This window comes from Culex quinquefasciatus, chromosome 2 (genome assembly GCF_015732765.1).
Source record: "Culex quinquefasciatus strain JHB chromosome 2, VPISU_Cqui_1.0_pri_paternal, whole genome shotgun sequence".
Taxonomy (NCBI): Eukaryota; Metazoa; Arthropoda; class Insecta; order Diptera; family Culicidae; genus Culex; species Culex quinquefasciatus.
Window position 1 is genome coordinate 15,499,419 of NC_051862.1, and position 15,627 is coordinate 15,515,045.

Below are 15,627 nucleotides of genomic sequence, written 5' to 3' on the forward strand. Positions count from 1 at the left end.
AGTTCTAAAATACTAAATAGTTTTCCAAAATCAAAAAAAAAAAAAAAAAAAACTGGGCCAACCAGATCCACGAGATTATTTCGAAATGTAGCTTTCAATAAATGCATTTTCTTCATGTTTAATATTTATTTTAAGAAAATAAAAAAAATGTAAAAAACATTAGCATGAATTGCAAAAATTCAATTTTTATAACTTATTTTAAGTCAAGGTCAATTTGCTAAATTATAAATTCAAAATTTGTGCCACGAAAAAAAACTGCTCCTTCAGCAATTTGCACCGAACTGCCGAACGCATCAAAGCATGACAACCGAAAAGTGAGTTCAACAGTCAACAGTGCTTTGAGTAAGCAATCGGACGTGCTTTAATTTGGGGCGGTGGTTAGCTGCAAAGTGCTAATTGGCGGAATTTCAGTGTTAATTTTATTAGAGTCACTTGACTTTGGTTTGCTGTGCAATTTTTAAACATCTTAGTTCACTAAAATAAATTTAGTTGACATTTCTTAAATCCCTAGTTGTCTGTTTGCAAATCCGCAAAGCTGTTGCTGATAGTCCAGCAATACATTTATTTGATTAATTTTACAACACTGTTGTCGCCATTACCACTTATCAGCTCACCGTAAAACCACATGTTGTATGTCGTTTGATTGAATACCCTGCTTCGCGATCTGCCTCGATCCGTTATCAGTGACGACTCAACGGCGCTTCGGGTTCTAATCGTGAGCGCGCAGCAATTGAATGATTTGTGATTAGTACTCAAACGGAGGTGGCGCGTTCTAGTTCGGCTTTTTCGAGCGTACCGGGATGGACCAACTGTGCAAATATGTTTCGATTCGACAGCCCGAAAGTAATCGGGCATTGGGTTTGGAGACGGAGTCGGAGTACCGCCAGCGATGGATCTCGATTCGGGTGATCTACTTTACCGCGTTCGTCGTTTACATCGCGTTTTGTTGCGTGGCGACTTCACTGTGGCCGTACCTGAATACTGTAAGGGTTTGAAGTGCTTATTCGTTTGCTGAAGTGATAACTTGATAATCTCTTGCAGCTTGATCCAGACGCCCCAAAGCAGTTCCTGTTTTACCTGTTTGCCATCCCATCACTGATGCAACTCGTGCTGAGTCCACTGTTTGGCTACTGGACCAACAGAGCGTCCTCAATCCGCCTGCCGATGATGTTGGTGATTGTCTTTCTGATCGTTGGTCAAGTTCTGTACGCGGTGATCGAAGAAATTCCAAACAACCGAAAGTATGCCCTGCTGGCGTCACGTGCCCTCGTCGGAGCGTCCACGGTGGCATGTACGCTCTACCGGGCGTACATCTCGGCGGCCACGACCGTCGCGGAACGGACCAAAACCACCTCGTACATGGCCCTAGCGCAAACCCTGGGACTCGTCGGCGGTTCCGCGGTTCAGCCGACCTTTGCCGGGATCGGTGAGGAGGGTTTCCAAGTGCTCGGGTTCCGGGTCAACATGTACACCAGCGTGGGCTGGTTCTGCGCAGCGCTCGGAGTGATCAATCTGGTGCTGATGCTGCCCTGGTTCTTCCGGGATCATAATATTGCGGTTAAGGAAGCGATGTCTGGGAATGCCGGATTGGCGGACGGGAAGAGAGCATGGCAGACGATGGAGCTGAGGTATTTGCCAATTGGGTTGATGCTGGTGGCGTTTGCGCTGCTGATGTTCGCGTACGCGGCGCTGCAAACGTAAGTATACAAAGTGGTGGGAAAATTTGCTTATTTTACATGATTGAACTATGCAAAAAATTACTTTGTTTTAGAAAACTCAAGGCAATCACACTGTTTTGCGGAAACTTGAGACGTAGCATAAACAATCTAGTGTTTCTCAGCTTTCCGTTTTAACATAAAATAAATGTGGGTAATTCTCCGCCAACTCACACAGCAGTTGCCCCGCCCTCTCTTCGATTTGCGTGAAACTTTATCCTAAGGGGTAACTTTTGTCCCTGATCACGAATCCGAGGTCCGTTTTTTGATATTTCGTGACGGAGGGGCGGTACGACCCCTTCCATTTTTGAACATGCGAGAAAAGAGGTGTTTTTCAAGAATTTGCAGCCTGAAACGGCGATGAGATAGAAATTTGGTGTCAAAGGTACTTTTATGTAAAATTAGACGCCCGATTTGATGGTGTACTCAGAATTCCGAAAAAAACGTATTTAATGTAATGTAAATTTAATGTACTTTTCGAATCTACATTGACCCAGAAGGGTCATTTTTTCATTTAGAACAAAATTTTTCTTTTTAAATTTTTTTTGTGTTTTTTCTAACTTTGCAGGGTTATTTTTTAGAGTGTATTAATGTTCTACAAAGTTGTAGAGCAGACAATTACAAAAAATTTGATGTATAAACATAAGGGGTTTGCTTATAAACATCACGATTTATCGCGATTTTACGAAAAAACGTTTTGAAAATGTTGGTCGTCGTTGATCATGGCCGTTCATGGTCACTAGGGTGCCCAGAATATAGGACTTTTACTCAAAACCTCGCTCCACAAGCTGAATATTGTTCCTTGACCTATTTTAGGACTCTGGGCCAAATATGAGCAAAATCGGTCATCATTTACCCATTGATACTCGGAGGTGAAGTTTGTATGGGAAAAATCGAAAAAATGTATGGAAAACCCAAGTTTCTTACGGTTTGGTCTGCACGGTGCGCTACTTCCATCCAAATATTCTCAAAAGTTAGATTCTTATTGAAAATTTAATGCTCTACAACTTTGTAGAACATACCAAAGCTGTAAAACTCGATCCTGAAAAGTTATTAGCAAAAAGTAACTTTTTCAAAACTTTTTTTTCGTAAAATCGCGATAACTCGTGATGTTTATAAGCAAACCCCTTATGTCTATAAATCAAATTTTTTGTCTGCTCTACAACTTTGTAGAACATTGTTACACTCTAAAAAATAACCCTGCAAAGTTAGAAAAAACACGAAATTTTAAAATGAAAGATTTTGTTCTAAATGAAAAAATGACCCTTCTGGGTCAATGAAGATTCGAAGAGTACATTAAATTTCCCATAAAATGACATGTTCCAAAATATAAAATATTAAAATGTGGGGCATTGGAAGCTTCACGATCATGTTAATATGGGCATCTTAAGTTCTTCAAAGGTCCCTTGAAATACTCAAATCTTTGACTCATTTGTGTCAAAGTTTATCTCAAATTTGAACAATTTTTTTAACTCAAAACTTTAAACTAAAAACCGATTAAAATTAATGAAAACCTATATTCATTGAATAAATGTTTGTCCATCAAATCAGCTTAGTCAGCTCGACAAGCAAAAAAAAAAAAAAACAAATCGTAAGAACATTTTTCGTTAAACTTGTGGACGTGCTCTTTGAGACGCTTTTGCCGGTTGCTTGCTCAGTTTGTATAAGAAGCGACATGAGCAAAGCTTGACGTCACCCCAAAAGCAACACACTTTGGGTTGAGGTTTGGGGTAATAACTTTCTAGGCTCAAAGCAAGAGATAGTTATGTACTAATGAGGCCCCCTTTAAAATAAGTCACTAGAAAACAAACACTAATAAAAAAAAGTTCAAAAGTAAATAAAAAGAGCGATTCGGCACATTGGGTTACGACACGTAAATTAAGTTTTGAGTTGAGTTATTAGATTAGTACTTCTACCCATCTAAATCTAAAAACTGCTTTTTTAACAACTGTTGCTCTACAAATCTCAATCTACAAATTGTTATTTTTTTCATTTTTTTTTTATAATTGCATTGATTTTTTTATAATTGAAAATTTGAAATTTCGTCTCAAGTTTATTTTTAACTAACTTCAAAATTTAGTTCACCTTTAAAAAAACAAAAAAAAATCAGAGTATCAATTTTTCATTTAAATAAACTTCAATATTTTTGTTTTTAATGTAAAAATTTTGTAATGAAGGGAGTTAGTGAAAAGTAAGGAGAAACCGTAAAGAGATGGAAATTTGGTGTCGAAGAGATGTGTAAATAATTAATTACTCAAAATTCTGAAAAAACTGATTTTTGCGATTTTTTGAATAAGTGATGATAAGAATGACCTTTTGGACGTTTGTTAAGGCTCGTGCGCCTCAATGTGATTTTTTTTCTAAAATAAAGAAACAAACCATCGTAATAATATTTCAAAGTGAAAATACTTTCATTTTAAGCACTTATGCAAAATTTGTTGAAGTTTCAGAAAAAAATCATTTGCAAATGTATACAAAACTCTAACATTTAATATTCAATATCCCGCAAATTAAACATAAAACATTGAAAGAAACAGAAAAAAAATCCGTAAAACGGGTTGACTTTGATAGGTTTGAATTTTTTTCGCAAAATGAAGAGCACAAACTAAATACGTATTTGAATGGTATGACATCATACTGACCATGGTAGAGAAGTGTTTAAAGTACTGTTAGGAGAAGTTTTCATAAAATTTTTAAATGTTTAAAAAGTTAGTTAACTATAATAAAGAAAATTTTGAAAAATAACATTTTTTTAATATCAGATATCAGTGTCAGATTTTCTTAATGAACATAATTTCAAATGGGAAAACGGAATGCAAAATATATATATTGTGTGTCTTTGAAACATAATTCAAAAAAATCTTCAAATTTAAAGGTATTTTTAGTAAAGCCAATTTCATATAAAATGTGAAAACTTTTGATTCGTGCTTCGAATTCAGTTTAAAATGCAATATATATTGATATTTGTATAAACAAAACTAGTTTCAACGAATTTGAGTCAAAATTCCGAACAATTTTATCTGAAATTTATATGTATTTTGTTAAATAGTTTATAAACAAAGTTAACTAAATTTAAACATTGAACTTTTTTTTCTTAAAAACTATATCAGCAACCTTACTGATGGTAAATTTGACGTAAACATAAAATTTGAACACTTAAAATCTGATTTTAACAAGGAAGACTATGACTATCAAAATCACCCCGTAATTCAAAATAAGAATTTTAAACGCATTTTTTTAAACACTTTTGAAAAAACTTTGTTTTAAAAATATTGCATGAATCTTGTGTGGCCTGCCCAGTACATGCTTTAAAAATAAAAGTCATGAGAAACACATCAACAGTTGGAAAACATTAATAAAAAAAAAGCTGAAATCCTGTCAATATTACCCCGCTTTACGGTGCGTAAAATTTTCTCAGAAACACGATGGTCAGGTAAAAACTTTATTTAAAATATGTGAAATTATGCAACAAGTTTTCATTTGCGCAAAAAGAAACACTTTTTTCTAATTTGAAAATAGACTACGCCCCATTATCTTAAAATATGATTCCTGTCTTGAGAATTGAGGATTTTCACAATTTGTACGAAGTCAAAATTAAATATTTCACCGATATTCGATCCTTAACGGTAAATGTAAACACTGCCTCTGTCATCACTAGGAAAGACATCAATTTTCCAATCGATGGAAGAGTGCAAACCACGTGCAAATCGGCGGCATCCTCTGATAAACTTGCAATTAACAATCTTGTAAGCAAGGCAATCTAACTTACACACCAGCCCTCTATTGCATCACAGATAATAAGATGATGATTTTTTCTGCTATGTTTTTTTTTTTAATTTTGATGTTTGAAATATATTTTCTTTTTTATGTCACACTCATACTCAAACATCAACATTATTTGTCTAATTTTTCGACAAATCATATCCTCTGATAATCTAAACCCAACGCTAATCGCAAATTCATGCAAATCATTACCTGGACAGCGCAACGGTGATAATCGCCAGACGACTCGCGTGCGTTCAGCTTATAGATAACATCCACAACACGCCGACCGGGGCCGGTAGTCTTTATCAGCGAACCTTAACGATGATCATCATCACTGTCGCGGGAACCACGTGCTGCGCTGTTCGCTCTTTCTCCCGCTCACTCTCACTCTCTTGCTCTGGGTGCAGTGATTTGTGAGTGCCCCACGCGATTGACTATTGACTATTTGCTTTTTGCTTGTAATCAAGCCCGTGTGACGATAATAGGGGGGCACTGTTGAAAATAAGGTTTATACTAAGAATTTTGATTTATTATTGATCTTTTTTTTTAATTAACTTTTAACAAAAACATATGAAGCGATAATTACAGTGCCAAAACAAAAACATTTTTTATCTGTGTTTCACCGCAGTGATAAATTGGTGACGTTTTATTAAAAGTTAATTTGTTTGCGTGTCCACCTATCATCATCATCATAACCATCGTCGTCCCGCAAACAAGCAGGGTTCTCAAGTTTTAAACGATGGGAAACGCTCAAACTGTGACTAATTTTTGGTGATATAATATCGTATATTTTAAGCACCGTAGACAGTAGAGTCACGTTAGGTCAGGTAGTTTTCTCCTTTATTCCTGCTTTGATGTTCAAGCGACAGTTCTATTTTGTCCATTTTCAATCCCATCGGCCCATAGTGACCACCCTAACCCCTTCGCGAAGCGACGTCTATTTCTAATTTAAATGCAAAGATTTATTCCGATACGGGCGTTCGAAGCGCGTGGACGTTCCCGGGGACCGGTCCTGACCGACGATTTTGACACCCCAGAAATTATTGGGGGGGCTTTCTCTAATCGTCGCTTTTTTACGACAACTCGGTTAGGAAACGCTTTCCGTTTTGGCCAACCAACCACCTAGATAAAGCCCATTCCGTTCGATAAGGTGGCCTCCAGTTGCAAATTGGCGCTCGAACGGACAACAAAGTGATTTTGTTTTCTGGGTCGTTCCGGGATTTTCAGGAAGCTTAGTGTGAAGTGAAGTTCTCAAGTGTTGGGGCAGGTCAAGCGGACCATGTGAGACAATGGTGAAGTGGATCACGTTGAAGCAATCGGACAAGGACAGGTCGTTGGGGTTGGAAACGGGTGCTGAATACCGGCAACGATGGGTTTCGATCCGGGTGGTTTACTTTATTGGGTTTCTGATGTTTCTGGCGTTCGGTATCGTCGCAACGGGGATTTGGCCGTATCTTAAAAGTGTAATAGAAAAATTGTAAATTTTCAGTGTTATCCAGTGTCCTAAAAGTTCAATTTCACTTGCAGTTGGATCCATCCGTAAGCAAGGTATTCTTGGGCTATGCCTTCGCTGTACCTCCGCTAGGTCAGTTGATCTTCAGTCCGTTCTTCGGCTGGTGGACCAACAAGCTGACCTCCATACGGATACCACTAGTTTTGCTCGTGATCATCTTCACGATCGCCAACGTTCTATACGCGGTGATCGAAGAGTTCGAGGATAACCGGAAGTACATCCTCCTGATAGCTCGAGGCCTCGTGGGAATCGCAACCTCAGCTGTTACCATCTGCCGGGCTTACATCTCATCCGCTACCCGACTCTCCGAAAGGACCAAAACCATCTCGCTCATGTCGCTTGCGCAATGTCTTGGGCTCATGGTCGGCCCCATCATGCAATCCCTCTTCTCCGGAATCGGAGAAGACGGATTCCAAGTCTTCGGACTGTTCCGAGTTACCATGTACAATGTGGCGGGTTGGATCTGCGTATTCCTCGGTCTGTTCAACCTTATCCTGCTACTCCCAGCCTTCTTCAAGGACAGCCCCATCGCCGTCAAAGAAGCCATGAAGAGCCAAGGTGCCACCAACGCTAAGGAGACCTGGAAGTCGATCGAACTCCAGTACTTTTCAATCACAATCATGGTAACTGCCTTCTCCGTACTGATGCTCGTCTACGTTGCATTTCAAACGTAAGTGATCGACTTATCATCCCGCGATCTAAACGCGGAACATCTGCCCGGTAATATTTACAAAACGTGTAACGTTACGTAGTTTGGAATCCGCGCGGAAGCTAATGAATCCCGGCTGCGATTATAGTTGAGTGGAATGACTGAATGACTTGCTGAACATTGATATATTCAAATTGATTGACGACTGAGTAGTTGGAGGAAATATCCGTCATAGAATCGGTGGCTGCACCCAATGAGAGTATTCCCTTGAGTTCTCATTCAACTTGATTGGTCTAAATTAAAACTTTACGATTGTGCGATGCGTAAACATGATTTGTGGCTTTGCCTTACGTAACAACATATTGTGCATTGAGACAATTCTACAATTCGATTCCATGAAGTTTACTATCGACCACATTGCCCACTTGAATCAGGGGACAAACAAATCGATAAAGGGACACATTAATTATGCATTTGAAGTGCAACCGATGGTAGTGTTTGTCGTATTATTGCTAGTCATGTTTTTATCATTCTGTAAATTTGGATTCTCTCAAAGATTGTAAATATTAATATTATTTTACTAATTTCTAGCTACGTCATTAACCTTCTCACCCTCAGAGGAAATTCTCGATTTTATTATGTTTTTCTTGACCTGACCTAACATTTTACACAAAAACGGTATTGAAAGAAATAAGTAAATAAATAGTATTTTTGGATCTGTCAAAACTAAGCGGTGCTCAGAACATGACTAAGTATAGTTTGTATAGTTGTTTACCCAGAGAGATATTTTTTCATAAATTTTGAAATAAGTTTTTTTTACTTTTTAGAGTGAAATAATGCTTTACAAAGTTGCAAACAAACAATATTAAAATTTATGATGTACAAGCATAAAGGTTATCTGAATTTTGCGTTTTTTAATTGATGATTGTGACTGTTTTGACGAGTTTTTTGAAGTTCTAACCCCGATAACTAAATTGTATTCTTAGAGAGATTTTTTTTCGCAAATTTTGAATTTCACTGAACTGCACTGCTTGAATGTGGGGATTTTTCAAAATAAATATTTTTAACGATAAACGGCAGTATCTGGTTTGTTTTTACTTACAACATTCAGACAGTCTTATGCAAATTTATTCAAATATATTTTTGAGTTTATTGTCAGGAAAATTGGGTATTTTTTAATTTTAGTTCAACGATTGATAAATTAAATAAAGCATCAATGCATTTAAAATTTTACGTAGAATATAATCAGAAAATTAGAATTCTGAAATGAAATTATATATTTTCAAATTATTTATTTATTTCGCTAGTACCTTTTACAAACATCAGAAAAGTTAATCGAAGTTCGGTTGTCCAAAGGTTTCATAGAAATTACGAATAAGGCTGGTTTTGTCTCCCTCCTTCAAAGTTGGCCCGAAAAATCGAGGAGCAAAAAAAATATTTTTTCAAAAAAACTTCAAAATTTCAATGTTAATTTAAGTGCAATCTGCTGAAATCAATTTAAAATGCATTCCTCTGCGTTTAGAATCATATTTAGCATGTTTGGGTTAATTTAAAAATCTTTGGAATTTTTGAAAACTTTCGATGTTTTTTTATCGCAAAATGTTTTTTTCCGCAAAAAATATGGTTTTCGTCAAATCTTACATTTTTTGAAAACTAATGATTGCAAAACAATTGAACTAGTGTAAAAGCATTTTAAAACACTTTTTCCATGGAAATGTTAAAACTATGGCTAGTTTTTTTTTTTTAATATTTATACTTTTTAATTTTTTTGCCCCCTCCCACCCCCTCGACTCCGGCCAGAGCCGAGGGACAAACACTTTGAAAAATCGGCATCGGCATATTCTTATCACTGGAAAAACATGTTTTTTTATTTAAGTCAAATTTGAGTGGTAAGTTGCCAGTTACATTACACTGAACAACAAAAATCACAAAATTGACTGCGCTGACATAACTCGAGAGGAAGCATGAAGTTCAGGGTCCCCAGAAACACGTGCAGTTTGAATTTTTCAAAAATATTTAAACAGGGCCGAATGGTTTTTCTCCGAAGTTTGTATGGGGCATTAGGGCGGTTCATCGCTGTTGCATACAAGCAAAAATTGCATTCATTTTTCATGCAGTATTTTTTTTTGTGTTATCAAACGCATTTTCTCATTTCAGTCCAGACTCGATTATCTGAAGGTCTGTCGGATACTCGAATCACATTTTTTTTATTTTCCCAAATTCTTTTCACAATAATTTCGAGTTCTGACCTTATTTGAGTCAAATTTGAGTACAAAGCGGATTCGCTAATTCGAGTGGAACTGCATTCGAATGAGCAAATACCTATTCGCTAATTGGAACGACTGACAACTGTCAAAAGCTTAAAACCACGGAAATCGTCGAACAATGGTGTTGAAACGCCAACATTAGTTTGACAACTGGTTTTGTCGGTTGAGTGTTGTTTAATTCGAATTAGTTTGAATTAGCGGACATTCAAATTAGCGAAATTCTAATTAACGCATCCGCTCTGTATTTGATTGCCTATTAAATATTTTTTATTTTTTTTTTTATATTTCATCTCCGCTATTTTGTCCACCATCTTGGATCAACGAACCAAAACAAGACAACTATAAACAAATCGTAATTTAATTATCTTAATATTCGATTATCTGAAGTGAGATTTTTCCTAGGACTAGTCTAAGACTAGATAAACAAGTCTGAACTGACTTTAATTGCATTTGTACTTATTTTTAATCGACTTTATTACAGAAACATTTCTAAGCCATGAGTCTGCGAGACGTTTAACTCACCTGATGAAAAATGAGTAGATTAGCATTTAGATGAATTTACGTTGTTAACCAATGAAGCTTTAAAATATATCAAAATATCAAAAGTAATTTATCAATGCATATGATTATTTTTGTGGAATATTTAAAAACGTTCCATCTGTTTGCTTAAAAATGCCATGTTGGTTAAATTGTTTGCGGGGTTCGACTTTGTTATGTTAAATGAAAGCACGATATTTGATGAAAATCCACCACAATTCTTACTTCTTTATTATTTTTCTGATGTGAAAATTCTTTTGGAAGCTGTGATGGTTATATTTTATATCCTGCGAAATTCCACTTGAAAATAATAATAAAAATCTCCTCTTTACAGATTGCTCTCTCCCATCGCCCTGGATCAGTTCAACTGGACCAACGAGGAATCTCTGTTCTATCTGGGAATCTTGATGACGGCCGGTGCCCTCATATCGTGCATCCTGTTCCTCATGTTGGACCCGCTGTGCAAACGCTTCTCCGAAACCAACGTGCTCGTGTACGGCGCCATGTTGGCCCTGTTTGTCAGCCAGCTGGTGATGATCCCGGTCGGCAGTGAACCCATCACGGCGTTTCTGGAGAACAGCGGCAACTCCACCGGGAACGGAACCGCCCTCGGTTGTCCTCCGACGCAGGAGTGGTGCTCGTCGATTCCTCCGATCGGCAAGGTGCAGTTCACAATCTCGTACACGCTGCTGTGCATTTCGTTTTCCATCGGAACGACGCTGAGTCAGGCGGTGTTCTCGAAGCTGCTTGGTCCGAGGCCACAGGGCACCTGGATGGCGCTGCTGACTTGCGCCGGAAGTGCCGCACGAATTTTGGGACCTGGAGCCGTCACGGTGTACGTGCTGAGTGGGACGTACTGGACGTTCGGAGGTGGGAGCGTTCTGACCGGGTTGGTGTTCGTGTGGATGTGGGTGTACCGGAACCGGTTACAGCCGGTAGTCGTGGTCAAGCCGAGCACGGCCGAAGAAATGAAAGTACTTAACCCGAGCAAATTGGTGCAGTGATATGAGTTGGGAGCTTCACGGAGTAGCTGTGATTTGTTAACTTAGTAATTAGTGAATAAAAACCCTGATTAGTTACGCAAATCTCTCACGATCTTTATTCTTCTCGTCGGTGCTCATGCTCATGGCCTCTTCCACCGTGTTCGGCAGCTGGGTGTTTAGCGTCTCTGGGAATTGGAGGATCGCCAGTCCGGAGGTGATTCCGATGGTACCGTAGATAACCATCGGCAGTGGGGACCAAATTTTGGCCAGCAGCGGTGTCTGGGGAGCGATCATCGATCCGATGCGGCCAAACATGGAGCACACCGAGAGCAGGCTCTGTCGTAGGTTCGTTGGGAAGATTTCCACGGTGTAGATGTACAGGATGCCGAACGACATGGTGATGGCCATTTTGCTGACGAGGAACATGATAAGACTTAGCCAGTGGTTTCCTAAAAAATATAAAATAGTTGAAAAATTTCATTTTGGAAATGGACAAAGTTTAACTTACCGGTGGGAATAAATTCAGACATAAAACAAAACAGTCCGCAAAGGACCATGGTGGTACAAAGAGTTATCCGTCTTCCAACTCGATCTAAGATCAGTTGCATGATCAAAAATCCAGGCAGCTCAACCAGTGAAACCAGGATAAAGTTCAGGTACTTGTCACCCGCCAGGGTGACGGAGTTTAAGCTCAATCCGTAATAAACCAGCACGTTGGTAAACCAACAAAAGCTACAATTGACGATGCGTAGTATGAGCCCGGGGTTCTGGAAGGCATCCTTGAGCAAGCTGAAGAACGAATTGTCCTCCAGCTCTTCCGACTTGGACTCGCTATCGCTGGGGCAGAGTCGTTCGATCGCTGAGGGCGAAAGAATCTTCTTGTTTGTGTTGGCTGCTTTTTTGAGGATGCTGAAAGCTTTCTCTCGCTGACCCTTGGATATCAGCCATCGAACGCTTTCGGACGTCATCCAGAGAAGGGGCAGCGATACGAGGCCGGGGATGTAGAGAGCTTTGAGGAGCGTTCGCCAGTTGCGGAACAGCATGGCCAGAAGACCTAGGCCGGCTTCGGCGAAGGAGAACGCACAGGAGATTATGTTGTTGCCGGATACTCGCATTCGTGGGCCGACGAGTTCCAGTGCTAGAATGAAAGCCGTCGTGTACATGGTTGATCCGATGGCGGGATCGAGGAATTCCAGCACTAAAAACATCTGGTAACTGGTGGAGTACGCTCGAAGGATGCCGAATACGGCACTGCCGGCAACGCTGATCAGCAGAACAAGTCTTCTACCGAAGCGGTCGGAGAGATATCCAGCGATAGGAAGTGCCACGAATTGGCCGATGTTGTTGATCGTTCCTACCATGGTCAGCTTCCAATCGTTGTACGGGCAAGTAATGTTGAAATCGTTCACGATCGTTACGTCATCCTCTTCGTACACGAACTTGTCGCATTGAATTACGGCACTGGTGTCGAAGTTGCTGACATCGCACGAATCGTTATCTAAGCTAGAATTGCTGATCGGTGCAAACATTTCGCACTGCGCTGGGACTCCATTCCGCATCGGGACTGTTTCGTTGAGCCACGCTGGATGCCATGTTGTTTGGACGTCGTCGCAGCCCGGTACATGACACCTGTAGGATGTGCAATGTGTGAGAGTAATAAATCCGAACGTTTTCAAGGCCAGAGTAACCCACTTACCGGTAGCTCAGACTGCCCGCCGTGAACACGTAACTCAGCGTGAAGAACGCGTTCAGAATGATGGGAATCACCATCAGCCCATACTGCCGAATCTGGAACCGACCAAACTGGCCAATCTCGGACAGCACTCCGTCAAGATCAATGTCATCTTCCGATTTCGGCATTTTTGCAAACTCCCACGGTACTGCACGACCGCATGCACGGACAATTCACGACTCAAAACACACGCAAAATTCACGACTGCTATTGCCTCAGCGGCTCGTTTGTGAATGAATGAAGCTATTTCAGGATGTGCGGAGCATGCGCCCGACGGACCTCTTCACCTCGAGGGAACACACACTTTTGGTGACAGAATTGAACAACTTTTTTCCTGTTCCAGCTAGTCCGGCGGTGTCTGATTGATTTCGCCAAGTCGACACTGCGGCGGTTCCTCAATTAAGCGCCAATTAAAATCAATCAGTTCTCAGCCGGGCTGTCGGCGCGCGAAGAAATCGCCACCGGACCAGATAACGCAAGACGCAGTCCCGAATAGCCGCGATGTAAACATTGAGCGCGCGAACTGTTCGCGGTGCCAATCGTACTAGAACTGAACCAGGCCACAATGCGGTGTGAGCGTATGCTCGCCAAACTAAAAGAAAAACTCGATGAATATGTCACGCTTCACGATTTTTATTGGCCTCGTCGTCAGTTTTGATGTTCATCGCTTGCTCGACAGTGTTTGGCAGTTTGGTGTTGAGCGTCTCCGGGAATTGGAGGATCGCCAGGCCTGAAGCGATGCCCATGGTTCCGAACACGACCATCGGCAGAGGGGACCACAGCTTGGCCAGGAGGGGGGTCTGGGGGGCGATCATCGATCCGATGCGGCCAAACATGGAGCAGAGCGAGAGTAGACTCTGGCGGAGATTGGTGGGGAAGATCTCCACCGTGTAGATGTACAGCGTGCTGAACGACATCGTGATGGCTAGCTTGCTGAGCAGAAACAGGGTGAGATTCGTCCAGTTGTTACCTGAAACGGTGGGAGCGGTGAGTAATTTGATTTGATTAATTGCCCTACTATTTACCTGATTCGACAAACTCGGATAAGAAGCAAAACAATCCGCACAGTACCATCGAGGTACATAGAGTTCGCTTGCGACCAACTCGATCTAGGATCAGCAATAGCATCAGATATCCAGGAAGTTCGATAAGACACACCAGTATCCAGTTCAAGTACTTGTCCCCAGCTAACGTTACCGAGTTCAAGCTTAGTCCATAGAACACGAGCACGTTTGTGAGCCAGCAAAACGAACAGTTAACGATCCGCAGAACTAATCCGGGATTACGGAATGCATGCTGCAACGCGCTGAAGAAAGACTTTTCAACTGATTCTCCGGACACCCCCTCAGTGTCCGTGGCTGGGCAATACTTTGCGAGTGTAGCCGCAGAAATGCTCCTGCCATTCATGTGGGCTGCTTTCTGTAGCAGGTTGAAAGCCTTTTCTCGGTAGCCCTTTGAGATCAACCATCGAACGCTCTCCGCGGTCATCCAGAGCAACGGCAGCGATACTAATCCCGGGTAGTACACCACCTTGAGAAGTGTTCGCCAATTGCGGAAAAACATAGAGAGCAGTCCCAGCAAAGCTTCCCCAAAAGCGAATGAACACGAGATGATGAATCCTCCGGTGACTCTCATCCGGGGACCGGCTAGTTCCAGCGCCAATATGAACGCGGTCGTGTACATGGTAGATCCAATCACCGGGTCAAGAAACTCCATACTCAAGAACATTTCATAGCTCGTGGAGTACGCACGAATCACTCCGAAAATTGCACTACCGGCAACGCTCAACAGCAGTATCAAGCGTCTACCAAAGCGATCCGAAATGTATCCCCCGATGGGGAGCGCTATAAACTGTCCAATGTTATTGATTGTCCCAACCAGCGTCAGCTTCCAGTCATTCTGCGGACAAGTGATGCCGAAATCCCGCACGATTGTCACCTCTTCATCCTCATAGATAAGGTCACTGCACTCGACTGTTACACTTTTGTTGAAACTACCAGCGGCGTCGCAATACAGTCTTTCTAAGCTTTCATTGCTTATCGGCGCGAATCTTACGCACTGAACCGGCATCCCATCCTTGAATGGAATTGTGTTGTTGAGCCACGCGGGATTGTAGGGCGTACTTTGACCGGCGTCGTCACATCCCGGTACAACACACCGGTAGTTTAAATTTCCCGCCGTGAACACGTAACTGAGCGTGAAGAGAGCGTTGAAGATGATCGGGAGGATCATCAGCGCGTACTGGCGCATCTGGAAGCGCCCAAATCTGCCGACTTCCTCTAGAACCCCATCCAGGTTGATGTCATCTTCTGATTTTGTCATTTCTTACTTGGTGCGTGTAACGTAACAAAAACCGACCTGTTCCCCAGGTCTTCTCCCCCAAGACTGATTCAGCACTTTGAAATGCTCTCGGTCGGTCTAGAAATCACACCACCGGCACTGTAATCAGCTGTTTTGGCGCCTCGG

At 41.1% G+C, this 15,627-nt stretch overlaps 3 protein-coding genes across 4 annotated transcripts; 1 reads left to right on the forward strand and 2 right to left on the reverse strand.

Moving 5' to 3' along the window:
* Positions 1-327: 327 nt before the first annotated feature.
* On the forward strand, positions 328-11,531 carry LOC6051196 (major facilitator superfamily domain-containing protein 8). Of its 2 annotated transcripts, none has more exons than XM_038252512.1 (3): positions 328-983; positions 1,042-1,697; positions 10,781-11,531. In XM_038252512.1, the coding sequence occupies exons 1-3, from the start codon at positions 801-803 to the stop codon at positions 11,448-11,450; spliced, it is 1,509 nt and encodes a 502-aa protein (XP_038108440.1). In that variant the 5' UTR covers positions 328-800; the 3' UTR covers positions 11,451-11,531. The 2 variants fall into 2 exon arrangements, with proteins under 2 accessions (XP_038108440.1, XP_001867674.2); XM_001867639.2 differs by lacking the exons at positions 328-983; positions 1,042-1,697 and adding exons at positions 6,432-6,943; positions 7,008-7,663.
* Positions 11,519-13,289, reverse strand: LOC6051199 (organic cation transporter protein). The gene is made up of 3 exons (XM_001867638.2): positions 13,126-13,289; positions 11,938-13,058; positions 11,519-11,878 (listed from the first exon to the last, which is right to left on the reverse strand). The coding sequence occupies exons 1-3, from the start codon at positions 13,287-13,289 to the stop codon at positions 11,523-11,525; spliced, it is 1,641 nt and encodes a 546-aa protein (XP_001867673.2). The 3' UTR covers positions 11,519-11,522.
* A 479-nt stretch (positions 13,290-13,768) lies between these two features.
* On the reverse strand, positions 13,769-15,531 carry LOC6051200 (organic cation transporter protein). The gene is made up of 2 exons (XM_001867637.2): positions 14,187-15,531; positions 13,769-14,131 (listed from the first exon to the last, which is right to left on the reverse strand). Exons 1-2 carry the CDS (start codon positions 15,481-15,483, stop codon positions 13,779-13,781), a joined length of 1,650 nt encoding a protein of 549 aa, XP_001867672.2. The 5' UTR covers positions 15,484-15,531; the 3' UTR covers positions 13,769-13,778.
* Between the last annotated feature and the right edge of the window lie 96 nt (positions 15,532-15,627).

What these genes read in the sequence shown, in the direction of transcription:
- LOC6051196 (XM_038252512.1), top strand. Translation starts at nt 801, where the DNA reads ATGGACCAACTGTGCAAATATGTTTCGATTCGACAGCCCGAAAGTAAT. An exon ending in TGTGGCCGTACCTGAATACT is followed by an intron (nt 984 to 1,041) that starts GTAAGGGTTTGA and finishes AATCTCTTGCAG; the next exon opens with CTTGATCCAGACGCCCCAAA. An exon ending in GCGTACGCGGCGCTGCAAAC is followed by an intron (nt 1,698 to 10,780) that starts GTAAGTATACAA and finishes TCCTCTTTACAG; the next exon opens with ATTGCTCTCTCCCATCGCCC.
- LOC6051199 (XM_001867638.2), bottom strand. Translation starts at nt 13,289, where the DNA reads ATGCCGAAATCGGAAGATGACATTGATCTTGACGGAGTGCTGTCCGAG. An exon ending in GCGGGCAGTCTGAGCTACCG is followed by an intron (nt 13,059 to 13,125) that starts GTAAGTGGGTTA and finishes CACATCCTACAG; the next exon opens with GTGTCATGTACCGGGCTGCG. An exon ending in GTCTGAATTTATTCCCACCG is followed by an intron (nt 11,879 to 11,937) that starts GTAAGTTAAACT and finishes TATATTTTTTAG; the next exon opens with GAAACCACTGGCTAAGTCTT.
- LOC6051200 (XM_001867637.2), bottom strand. Translation starts at nt 15,483, where the DNA reads ATGACAAAATCAGAAGATGACATCAACCTGGATGGGGTTCTAGAGGAA. An exon ending in ATCCGAGTTTGTCGAATCAG is followed by an intron (nt 14,132 to 14,186) that starts GTAAATAGTAGG and finishes CCACCGTTTCAG; the next exon opens with GTAACAACTGGACGAATCTC.